A 13,033-nucleotide genomic window follows, 5' to 3' on the forward strand; every position below is an offset into this window, starting at 1 on the left:
AAAAATAATATAGATCTCTATGTCATATTGCTCAGTCTACTATATATAAGATTTACTGCTTGCACAATCCTCCCCATGCATCATCTTGTCATAATTCTTGCACTTGCTTTATACGGAAGATTAAGCAATAAAACTCAGAGATTATAGAAGTGGGCTGAGACTGGTGGTATTCCTTTTTTAGAGAACAAAAAGTCAAAAGACATGATTAGCTAATCTATCTTTCTTTCATACGTTAAAAAAAATGGAATAAATGGTGGGGAAACACAGGAAGGTTGCAAGTAGAAGATGATATATGGGCTCCATCAAATTCTTTAAAGAATACATGGTAGTGGGAAATAAAAAGTGCTCGGTTAAAAACATTGTGTGTTTTGACCCAGGCCCAAGTAGGTAGTAAAAGACGCCAACAGTTCCAAAATAAACAAACTTTATTAGAACAGCTAACAATTAACTCATTCTCAGCGTAGTCCAAACTAAATCAAAACAAAGTCTTCATAAAATTCTTATCATCTAACCTTGGTATAATTAGGCAAACTGCCAAAGGCTTCTCTTGGCAAAAGTTCAGAAGTAGAAAACGCCGAGCAAGATAAGAAGCAAGTCTCTCAACATTGTTTTCCGACAAAGAGGCCAAGAGCCGTTGCTGGTCTTTTAAGCCTTATGGGAGGGGCCAATCATCTCTTGGCCCTACTCCCGAGTCGTCCTCACTGCTTTAGCCGCTCTGCCTTCTGGCAGCTCTTCTCATAGGTGCACTAGGAACAGGCTGCTCCTGTTCCTCTGCTTCTCTACTGTCAGCCTCTGGAGGCTCCGGAGTCAGCACATCACTCCCCGATGGCCCTGGCCCCATCTCTGCCTCTGACGCAGAGTCCTCATCCGGGCCTTCCCCAGCCTCCAGGACTGGCCCATGTTCTTCCTCATCACTGTCTGACTCCGCTGCCAGTTCCGCAGGCTGCGTGCGGACCACAACATTGTAAGATTGCACATATGTGCCTTTTCTCGAAGACATACTGTATTGTAGGATGCCATCCAGGGACTTCCATATTCACAGAGACATAATCTCTTAATATCTATGCTGCACCAAAATATTTAATGCTCATATACTATGCTGTATTACAGGGAGAACCAGGTTTACCTGGCCCACGTGGTCCAGAAGGTGCTCCTGGAATTGGAATTCAGGGTGAAAAGGCAAGGAATTTTATGTTCATTGTTTCTGGAATGATCATGCCAAAATAAATAAAATACATTTCCATTATTAGAGGTATGAAAAGCTTTTTGGAAAATGACTTTTATCAACCTTTTTTTTTTTTGGTTTAGAAATTCAGTGCCAGATGTTGAGAACGTCCTTTCTTCTCTTCATTTCCTTCCTTAACTCAGATTTTCCCAGTCCTTTAGACCCAATGTTAAAGATGCATTGATGCAAGAAAGAATTGTCTACTTCTAATTGTACTGACCAAAGTAAAATGTCTGTCTTTAGGTACAAATATATACTGAATTTTCCAATGTCCCTTGCATTTGCATTTATTTATTTATTTTTTGCTTTCTTCAAGAAAGTTAAAGCATGTGTTGTCTGAATGCTTTCTAAAACTTTTCCTAGGGCGATCAAGGTCAAAGAGGAATACGTGGTTTATCTGGACCAACTGGAGTCCCTGGGCCTGCTGGAGCTAAAGTATCACATTATTTTTGTTCTTATTATGATAGTTGGTCTCTCAGCAAACTTTGTGACTAAGACTTCACCAGATATGGTCAAACTAGCCATGATGTATACCATATACTGTAGCTTGCCATCACATTGCTTGTTTATTTAATTGATTTATATAGCTGCCTATCTTACATACGTGAGACTAAGCGGCTTATAATAAAAATAATCAGCATCAAAAGGCACTCCACCTACATTGGAAGTCCCTTCCTCCATGCTCATCCTGATCTGGTTTGCCAAATGAATAACCTACTTCAGAGCAGTTTTGTTAAGTTTGGTACATCAGTTTAGGATAATCAGAATTTTAATATTAACTCATTTGGTGGAAGGTGGATTTAGGAAGCCTTTGTTAAAGATTTAGGCAAAAGGACAGAGAAACTAATCTGTGATTAGAATTGGTTCTCCTTTTTAAAAAGTGTCCATAAAGTTTTAGTAACATAGGGAATGTATCTGATTTTTCTTTTCAGATATAAAATGGGAAGTTATTTTTAAAACATTTAAAAATTGCAATAATCTATGTACAACCACAGAATCCAACTTTTTAACATAGGGGAAAGGTTTACTCCCGATATCAAGGAATATAAGTTTACTAAATTCACTATGTGAGTGTTTTTCAACCTCAAGAACTTTATCAAGTTTAGACTTCAACCCCCAAAATTCTCCAATCAGAATTTCTGGAGAATTCTGGGAGTTGAAATTCACACTTTGTAAAGTTCCCTGAGGTTGAGAAATACTGCACTAAGTAATACTCCTTTGAAAACTTTGTTTTCTTTCTTATGGCAGGGTGAACCTGGTTCCCCAGGACGTCTGGGAATGCCAGGGCTTCCAGGACGTGCCATTACAGGACCCAAGGTAACAAATGTATTCTTTAAAAAAAACTTCCAGTGTTGGAGCATTCACAATTTCTGGAGGCAACTTGTTCCACTGATTAACTGTTCTGTCAGGAAATTTCTCCTTAGTTCTAAGATGCTTCTCTCCTTGATTAGTTTCCACTCATTGTTTCTTGTCCTGCCCTCGGGTGCTTTGGAGAATAGATTGACTCCCTCTTCTTTGTGGCAGCCCCTGAGATATTTGATATTCATTAATTTTACAATATCTGGTACACTTGCATGGACATTTCCTAAGCATTCTAATCAGAGGTAGGATTCATTTACCTCCCTACCGGTTCGCAAATGTGGACGGCCACCTCTGCACATGCACACGGCCTTCTGCGATTCGCAGTAGTCACACATTATGTCCAGGGGGTGGGCGGACCCTCCCGTAGTCGCTGCTACCGGTTCGCGCGATCCGGAGAGAACTGGCTGAATCCCACCACTGATTCTAATGAACAAAAAGTGACCTAGATGAGTATATGCAGGGCTGTTCTCTTTAATTCTTCCTATAGTTTTTATTGTAAAACAGGGACAGGGAACAAATTCACCAGCTGGATCTAGTTTCCTTCTTTTCTGGCAGATTAGACAGTATCAGAAAATGAAATTTAAGAAAAGGAAGCTGAACCAAAAGTAATTTTTCTTACAGTATCTCCTTTAACTGGATGTATTGAAATGAAATGAAATTGCTAGAATTTCAGAACTGAATAATTTCCAGCTTAGAACCAATTTATAATTCACTATACAAGTAGTCCTTGAGTTACGATCGTAATGGAGCCTGCCCATTACAATAATAAATTTTATCGGTAGTAAAACAGGTCGCTCACATGATCAACCCAATTCTGTAAAACTTTTTGCAGTGGTCATTAAGCAGACATGGTCATAAAACAACTGCTGCAGTTCTCAGGCGACCACTGCAGTCATTAAGCAAACCCATTATTCATTATATAATGCATCCCTTTCTGGATCGGGACTCGTTACGCACGGTCACTCATGCCCTTGTCACCTCACGCCTGGATTATTGTAATGCTCTCTACATGGGGCTCCCCTTGAGAAGCACCCGAAGGCTCCAACTGGTCCAGAATGCGGCCGCGCGGGTGGTAATGGGAGCAATGTGGCGCTCTCATGTAACCCCCCTCCTGTGCGAGCTGCACTGGCTCCCAGTGGTCTTCCGGGTGCGCTTCAAGGTTTTGGTTACTATCTTTAAAGCGCTCCATGGCTCAGGACCAGGGTACTTACGAGACCGCCTCCTGCCACCAATAGCCTCTCACCGACCAGTTCGCTCCCATAGAGAGGGACTCCTCAGGATGCCATCGGCCAAACAATGTCGACTGACGGCCCCCAGGGGGAGAGCCTTTTCTGTGGGGGCACCTACCATCTGGAATGGGCTTCCCCCGGAGTTACGAAACATCCAAGACTTACGCATATTCCGCCGTGCCCTGAAAACATTTCTATTCCAACAAGCTGGTCTGGCCTAACTCTCCCTTTTTAATTGGCTTTTAAACTGGCTTTTAAATTGGGTTTTAAACCTCTTTAGATAAATTTGGATGTTTTTTAATCTTTGAGCCTAAATTACTTAATCTGTTTCTTAATAGTTTTTAACTTCTATATGTATTTGTATTTATTATGGCTGTTCACCGCCCTGAGTCCTTCGGGAGTAGGGCGGTATACAAATATGAAAAATAAATAAATAAATAAATAAATAAATTATGCGCTGGTTTTCAGCAAAATTGTCATAAAAGGTGACCATGGAATGCTACAAATGGCTGTAAATGTGGCCATGTTACCAAATATCCAAAGTACAGTCAAGTGACTGGGGGGTGGGGGGGAGAGAGTGTTGGAACTTTGAATCCACATCATAAGCCCCCTTTTTCAGGTAGATCTTAACTCTAAACGCTCACTAAGTGACCAATTATAAATTGAGGACTACCTGTATTAGGCCAGAGACTCCTTTGGGTTCTAAGAACTTTCTTATGAATTAGCAAGGAGGTAGTTCTTTTACAAAAGCATCCCCTGTGTCCTTATCACTCTATTAAGTCAGGGGTGGGTTCCACTTACCTTCGCTACTGATTCGCTCTCATGAACGCACGCGCGCTTTGCGCACGCCCTTCACGTCTGCGCATGTGGAGACCCTTCTGCGCATGTGCAGAGCATTTTTGATGACATCTGGGCAGGTGGGCGGAGCCTCCCGCTGCCGCCACTACAGGTTCATCCAAACCAGGGCGAACCGGAAGCAACCCACCACTGTATTAAGTGCCCACCTCAGTGTAAGCATGTCCAGTGCATCCTACAGGAAGAATTCCCTCCTGTACTGAGAAAAGCACTCAGTGCAGGACAAAGCAGAAAAACACGGAGCAGTTTTATCTACTATTCATTTTGCTCAAAGGAGAAAAGAATGGCCTCCCTTGAGCTACTATTGCCATATGAGCCAGCCTGTGAGCCAGATTAGGACTATAAATTTGAGATCCTAATAGTGTCTGTTCTTGTGCTTCCTGATGAGGCTGGAAAAAGACAGTGTGACATAGTAGTTGATCTTCTAGTCCAAGCAGTGGTGGGTTGCTCCCAGTTCGCATAGGTTTGCAAGAACTGGTAGTAAAAATTTGTAGTAGTTCAGAGAACCGGTAATAACATTGGCTGGCCACGCCCCCAAACTGGTCCCGGGCCTGGTTGCCGCTCGCTTACCCCGTCCACCTCATCAGAGACTTTTTTTTTTTTACTTTTAAAAACATTTTTTCTACCACCTCTTCGGCCGAAAAAATGCTTTTAAAAGTAAAAAAAAAAAGCCTCTGATGATCGCGTGGCTCAGCTGGGATCATCAGAGGCTTTGAAAAGCATTTTTTCTACATACAACCTCTTCAGCTGAAGAGGTTGTGGGGAAAAAATGCCTTTCAAAGCCTCTGGCGATCCCATCTGAGTTGCCTGATCGTCAGAGGCTTTTAAAAGCATTTTTTCTGCAACCTCTTCAGCTGAAGAGGTTGTAGAAAAAAAAAGGCCTTTAAAAGACTCTGGCGATCCCAGCTGAGTTGCCTGATCGTCAGAGGCTTTTAAAAGCATTTTTTCTGCAACCTCTTAAGGTTGTAGAAAAAATGCTTTTAAAAGTAAAAAAAAAAAAGTTGGCCATGCCCACCCAGTCACATTACCCCCCCACCAAGCCACACCCACAAAATAAGCCACGCCCACAGAACCAGTAGTAAAATAATTTAGCACCCACCCCTGAGTCCAAGATTGGGGGGACCAAGTGACTTTGAACCAATCATTTTCTCTCATTCTAACTGACTCTCGGGGTTATAATTATGAAGAAAATAGGAGGAAGTAATACTAGCTTGGATGCCTTAAACTCTTGTCACAAAAGGTTTGTCAAAAATCCAATAGATAGATGGAACAACAATAGCAACAACAAAATCACTGTTTTCCTTGTAATTGAAGGGTGATATTGGATTACCTGGACCATCTGGACCAATTGGAGAGCAAGGGATAGGGATTCCTGGGGCTAAGGTAACAACCATATTGGTAAATCAGTTCCTTTAAAGGAGAAGTATTTTATGGAGTGTAACTGCAGCTATAATAACATGTAAATATGTCCCTTTTTTTGCAAAAAGGGTGATCGTGGACACCCAGGACCTCCTGGTCCATTTGGCCCCAAAGGAGATGGCTATCCAGGCCTACCTGTAAGTAGCCAACATTTGCTGTTACTTAAAAAGAATGTTGAACAGTGAATCACAGTAAGAAAGAATAGGGACTGTATGCAATTCAGAACCATTAACAGTTAAATCTATTTACTTCCCTACACCAGGGTCTTCCTGGTCTTCCTGGAGCTCCTGGAGAGCCAGGCCCTGATGGGATTGGATTACCTGGACCAAAGGTGCACTTTATATAGTGTGATTATATGTATATATTAGATAAATAGTGTTACATAAGCTAAATTGTATGTATAAAGTGTATATAAGATAAAAAGGGAGAGGAGAGAGAGAGAGAGAGAGAATATATTAGGTTTATTGTTATATAAAGTAAACAGCTGAGGCTGTATGCTATTACCTTATTTTACTGCGCTAAGGCGAATAGCAATGCTTGTTTTTTCTTTTACTGTTTACCCTAAACTTTTTCTTCTTTCTTTCCTATAGTTTAGCATAATGCACAAACTGAACCATAGATTCAAAACACGTATCTACTTGTCTTGCTACATCCTTTGCCTGTTTTGAGAAAAAGTCTATGAATTGTACCTCCCAAGTAAATTTGTATGATTAATACATTGCATCTACATCTGTTAACTATTCAAATAATCAAATAATATCTGCCTATCCCACGTCCTTTGGAGGGACTTGATAGAAGGATAAAATGCCAAACCTAGTCTAAACATTTGGCCAAGTGGGCAACCAACTATAATAATAATTATATTATATGAGCCATGGTGGCACAGTGGTTAGAGTGCAGTACTGCAGGCTACTTCTGCTGACTGCCGGCTGCCTGTAATTTGGCAGGTCGAATTTCACCAGGCTCAGGGTTGACTCAGACTTCCATCCTTCCAAGGTCGGTAAAATGAGGACCCAGATTGTTGGGGGAAATATGCTGACTCTGTAAATAGCATAGAGAGGGCTGTGAAGCACTGCAAAGCAGTATATAAGTCTAAGTGATATTGCTATATCTTGTGTCAATATCTTCAATGCCATCAAACAACATCTGCCTTTTCCAGGTCCTTGGAAAGGACTTGATGGATAGATAAAAATGCCAAATCCAGTCTAAAATCTGACTAACTATGCAACCAACAATACTAATTTGAAATGTTTACAAATATACATTTTAGGGTGATCCAGGTACAAGAGGACCAACTGGTCTCCCAGGTGCAACAGGAGAAGGCCTTCCAGGACCAAAAGTAAGTCACAATCAGAATAGTCATAACTAATATTTTGTGAATGAAAAGACAAGAAAATGAAAACTTAGCAAAATGCAATTCAAATAATAATAAAGATATATTGAAAGAAATATAAAAGCTTACCATTCTTATTGCAAGACTCGTTGAAATGTTACTTTTAGATTTATTTTTATTTATTTATTTAGCAAATTTATATAGCTCTCAACTCACACATGGGTGAATCTAGGTATCTGGAAAAATTTAAAAAATTATAGATGATTTCAGAAATCATAGTTTGCTCCTGGGAAGTATTTTGAGGTAAAATATAAAGAAAATAAAGATTAAGGTAGAGATTTTTTAAAAGGGATGTGGTGGCTCAGTGGTTAAGACCAGGGGTGAAATGCTACCAATTCGTGCCAGTTTGGGCGAACTGGTAGCGGCAACGGCAGGTGGTTTGGAGAACCAGTAGCAGCGCCAGCATGAGGCTCCACCCACCTGCCCGTACATCATTACTTCCTGGCTTTAACCAGGAAGTGACCTGTTTTGACCCTCCGTGCATGCACAGAAGGCTTTGCACATGCGCAGAGGGTCCAAAATCACATGTGACGCGCAGGCACACTTCCAAACCAGTAGGGAAGGTAAGTAGATTTCACCCCTGGTTAAGATGCCGAGCTTGTCGATCAGAAGGTCGGCAGTTCAGCGGTTTGAATCCCTAGTGCCGCATAACAGGATGAGCTCCCATTACTTGTCCCAGCTTCTGCCAAACTAGAAGTTCGAAAGCACTAAAAAATGTAAGTAGAAAAATAGGGACCACTTTGGTGGGAAAGTAACAGCGCTCCATGCGCCTTCAGTGTTTCGTCATGCCGGCCACATGACCATGGAGATGTCTTCGGACAGTGCTGGCTCTTCGGCTTAGAAATGGAGATGAGCATTGCCCCTAGAGCAGAAAACAACTAGCACGCATTTGCAGGAGAATCTTTACCTTTATATCAGATTTTTGCAACTTCTCAACTTCTTCACTAAGATACAAGTCATTCAACTTAGTTGCTTTAATGGAGCCACCACTTATGGGAACAAGCTGGTCATTTTGCTATGACTGCGGTCAGACTGTCCTTTTGCCTTAGAAATCTTTCTTGGGCCACCTGTTACTAGGCTGGCTGTAGCAAGTAGGAATGCCACTATAATTAATAATAATCATTGATATGTCACTTTAAAAAATGCAGATCTAATGAATTATGCACAAACTACTTCTAGTTGGAACAATCTAGAATAAAAAGGTAAAATATTCCTTGAATCGTATTTGACCCCTGGTGGCTTCACAGATACATCTATGTTGTATTCTAGGCAGCCCATATAAAGGTGGTACTGTATGTTACTGTCATCTTGTTGGATGTTTCTTAGACTTTTTGATATAGTCTACTCTTTATAGTCTACTCTATAGTCTATATAAATAGAACTGTCCTTTAAGGCAGCCATGTTTATTTGAAAAAAAAAGCAGCCCTAACAAATAAAATCAAGAGATACTTCTAGCATAACTACAGTTAGAGTTAAATTGTTAGAGATATACAGATTGCAAACAGGAGAAATTTCAAGAAGCTTCGTGGTTCTTATACAGATTTTAGATAGCAGCAAAATGAAATATGGTGGCATGTATGATATCGTTAATGATGGCTATACTTTTTTCCCTTAGGGAAATATTGGACGACAAGGGCCTCCTGGTGCTTTAGGCCCACCTGGTGAAGGTATACAAGGACCAAAGGTATCATGATTTCTTGGACACTTAGATATAACATAGATGGAAAAGCAGACTTCACAAACTAGAAATATATATTTTCAGTCAAATTTAGAAAATAAGATTGTATTTAATATACAATAAAATTGTCAACTGTTCTGTCAATTAATTATAATTAGGGTGAACAGGGAATTCAAGGAATGCCAGGACCACGTGGGCCTCCTGGAGAAGGACTTCTTGGACCAAAGGTATGTGCTATAATTTTACACAAACATCCAGCTTAACTCTGTAGATACGGACTCTGCGTTATCAACATGGACATTTAATGCTCCCAAGCAACCTCTCAGAGAACCTTCCAAGAGATGAAAAAATATTTTTATTTATTTAATATTTATTTATTTATCAAATTTTAAAATTGCCCATTTCCCTCACAGAGAGAAATAAAATAAAATATTATTTGTACAAATAAATATGTACAAATAAAATATTAAAATATTCTCTGTGGGGGCTCCCACCCTCTGGAATCAGTTGCCCCCGGAGATAAGGAGAATCCATGACCTCAATGCCTTCCGTCGTTCCCTGAAAACCCATCTTTTCCAGCAAGCCAGGTTGGCTTAAGAAGAAATTTTTAAATTCTTTTAATTAGTTTATGATTTTTTTTAACTTTCGGGCCAAAATTTATATATATTTTAAAATGTTTTAATATTTGTATTCTATGTTTTTTATCTTGGCTGAACACCGCCCTGAGTCCTCAGGGAGAAGGGCGGTATATAAATTAGAAATTAAATTAAATTAAATTAAAACATAAAAGCAATATTTAAAAGTTTAAATAAAAAAAAGGTAAGGATGATTAAAAACTAATGTTAAAAGTTAACAAAAAGACTGAAAACAATGCAATTTGATCTTACTGCACTAGCAGATTATCATTTGACAGCATAGTTCAGGCTAGATGATTGCTGACTGGGAACAATGAGGAATCTGCTACGTTTTTCTAAGGCAATTATTATTATATTTTCTAATTACTTGTAACATTCCTCTAAAGAAAACAGTACGTTTATAATTTGATGGACCTGGACCATTTGTTTACTTGATTGCTGAATGTAATTCCTAAACTGCCTTTTTTTTTTTTTCTTTCTTTCTGTTCTGTTCAATTGTGTCCGATTATCAGAGATTGCCTGGACGAATCTCTGCAATTTTCTTGGCAAGGTTTTTCAGAAGTAGTTTGTTGCCTCCACCCTAATGCTGAGAGAAAGTGACCATCCCAAGGTCATCTAGCTGGCTTCATGCCTAGGGGGGAGTAGAATTACAGTTTCCCAGTTTTTAGCCTGATGCCTTAACAATTATGCCAAATTGACTCTCAATGCATCTTGCCCATATAATAAACATTTTCCTGCAAATTCTCCTCTGCCTACCAATAACTGTGGCAATAAATACTTAGGCATTTAGAATGGGAAATTGTAAGCCAAGGATAGGCTTCCTAATGCCCATGATTACCAATATAACTCCAAATATTTCCCTTGGTGTTCACCTCATCTGACCTTGAAAAATAATAACTAAGATGGCAAAATATTAGCCTCAAACATCCTATTGATTGAGGATAAGCATTATTACAAAGAAAGAAAGAAAGAAAAAGATGGGCAGCTGCAATACCAAACAACTTGGACGTGAACTCATCTGCCCAGAAAAAGGCAAAAGGATATCACAAGGTAATCCTTGGCTAATGACCACTCATTCAGTGACATTCAAAGTTACAATGGCACTGAGCAAGTGTAGTTATGACTGGTTCTCAAAGTTCCTACTGTTCCAGAAGCCCCTGTGGTCATGTGATTGCCATCAGAATTCTCGGCAATCGGTTCACACCTAGGATGGTTGCAGCATCTCATGGTCACATGACAGGAATTTACATTACATTTAAATAAGATGCTTTACCGATGTTGTGTAACAAATTCAAAGGGTGATCGTGGAACTGCAGGAGAAAGAGGAAGAAAAGGCGAAAAGGGCAATATGGGAGACCCTGGAACAGCAGGAGAACCCGTAAGTACATAAACCCCGTCCGTTAGATGCTGCAGAGCATGTTGCCAAAACGCTGCAGGTGTATACATCTTAAGTATCAGCATTAGTTTCAAGCAAATAATTTAGCTTACAGAATAGGTACTGACCCTTCTTTTAAGGGTCCAGAACAATTCTTAAGAAGAATGCAGGAAATCCTCGATTTACAATCATTCATTTAGCAACCATGTGAAGTTACAAAGGCATTGAGAAAGTGACTGGCAGACAGTACTCACACTTATACCATGACTATCACAGCATGGTAAAGCGATCAAAATTTGGGCATTTGGCAATCAGCATGCATCCCAGGTCAATGCAACCTTCCCAGCCAGCCTCTGACAAGTGTAGTCAATGGGGGCAGTTGGATTTGCTTATTGATTGTATCATTCACTTAACAACTGAAATGTTTTGCTTAACAACCATGGAAAAAAGGTCATAAAACTGAGTGCAACTAACAGCCACCTTGCTTAGCAATGGAAATTCTGGTCCCAATTGTGGTGATAATTCGAAGTCTACCTATAATTTGAGTAGATTAACTTTCTGGATGATAGTTCCATCTTGAAAAATTGGGTTGAACTATCTGTGATGAGTAGAATAACAGAATTCAAAACCAGAAGCACAATTATACTTTCCTAATATTTCAAATAAAATTATAATAGAGAATTGTTGCTTTCTGAACATGTTATCAGTGGGCTCCTTGGTGCTTTCTGAACTTGATTGTTTTCTTGCAGACATTTCATTACTAAGCTAGACAATGCTCATTGCATCAATGCTAGAAAGGACTAGGGTTTACTCTCTTTTTATATACTAGTGACTTGCCCTTGGTGGTTCCTTGATTAGGCTTGTATACTCTTAGCTTGTTTGTCTGAGTTGGTAGTTCCTTGATTGGGGTATTATTTTTTGTATTATGGGGTATTATTTATGATGTTTGTGTGTCTATATTTTTCTTGACTGTACACCTCCTTGAGTCCTACGGGAGAAAGGCGTTATAGAAATATAATAAATAAATAAAATAAATAAATAAATAATTTACTTCTTGATTCATGGTCTAGCATTAATCTCTGCTTATCTGGCTGTTGATTGCTGGTGAGGAGATATTTTGTTTCTTTGTTTCTTTTTTACTTTTGGATTGTCTCTTGAATTGTATACATATGTTGTTTATCTCTATATTCTTGTTAATGGCTAATTTGACTAAGTGCCAGTCTTCATTGAATTATTTAGCATTTTTGGATTTGGCTTGGTCTAGAATGCTCACAGTTTCCCAGTTGAAGCTATGGTTCAGTCTCTCCATGTGTTGTGAAATTAAGGAGTTTTCATCCCACTGATGATGTTACCTAGTTTGGTAATGAAATGTCTGCAAGAAAACAACCAATCTCAGAGAGTACCAAGGACCCCACAGTTGAATCCTGAGCTACAAATATTCTCTTCTATCAGAAACAATTCATCTTATGTCAACATATATTGCCAGACTGCATTTTGCAGTCATGGGATTGCTTCCACCAAAAGTAATAGAATTACTCTCTTTATAAGGAGGTTTTAAATTTGACACTTAAGAACAAGGAATGGGAGAAACTTTTTCATCAGTAAAGTAGCTGGCAATATTCCCCCCCCCCTTTGTCTAGGTTGGAGACATGGCAAATATCTTTGGGGACTCTCCAATCTTTCCCAAGCATAGCCTCTGGCCCTCACTCTTCCTAGTCTAATCGCCCCTTGGAAGAAACTAGTTATAGAAGATGGCAGGCAGGCTCGGGAGGAAATTCTCCCTATCTCCAACAGAAAGAGTAGGAGCAGGTGATCCTGTTTTCATAGGATGGTTGGCCAGGTTCCTATGATTATATGTGCAC

At 39.6% G+C, this 13,033-nt stretch overlaps 1 protein-coding gene across 2 annotated transcripts in view; it reads left to right on the top strand.

Moving 5' to 3' along the window:
• LOC117674474 (uncharacterized) overlaps positions 1–13,033 on the top strand; it is a 54,644-nt gene that overhangs the window by 32,993 nt on the left and 8,618 nt on the right. For both annotated transcript variants that reach the window (XM_087884556.1, XM_060688012.2), the window contains exons 20-29: positions 1,111–1,179; positions 1,589–1,660; positions 2,474–2,542; positions 5,986–6,054; positions 6,159–6,227; positions 6,353–6,421; positions 7,361–7,429; positions 9,099–9,167; positions 9,320–9,388; positions 11,094–11,174. In XM_087884556.1, coding sequence (XP_087740682.1) covers positions 1,111–1,179; positions 1,589–1,660; positions 2,474–2,542; positions 5,986–6,054; positions 6,159–6,227; positions 6,353–6,421; positions 7,361–7,429; positions 9,099–9,167; positions 9,320–9,388; positions 11,094–11,174 — 705 coding nt within the window. The remainder of the gene's footprint in view (positions 1–1,110; positions 1,180–1,588; positions 1,661–2,473; positions 2,543–5,985; positions 6,055–6,158; positions 6,228–6,352; positions 6,422–7,360; positions 7,430–9,098; positions 9,168–9,319; positions 9,389–11,093; positions 11,175–13,033) is intronic.

Source organism: Pantherophis guttatus, chromosome 1 (genome assembly GCF_059756535.1).
Source record: "Pantherophis guttatus breed Tessera chromosome 1, ASM5975653v1, whole genome shotgun sequence".
NCBI lineage: Eukaryota > Metazoa > Chordata > Lepidosauria > Squamata > Colubridae > Pantherophis > Pantherophis guttatus.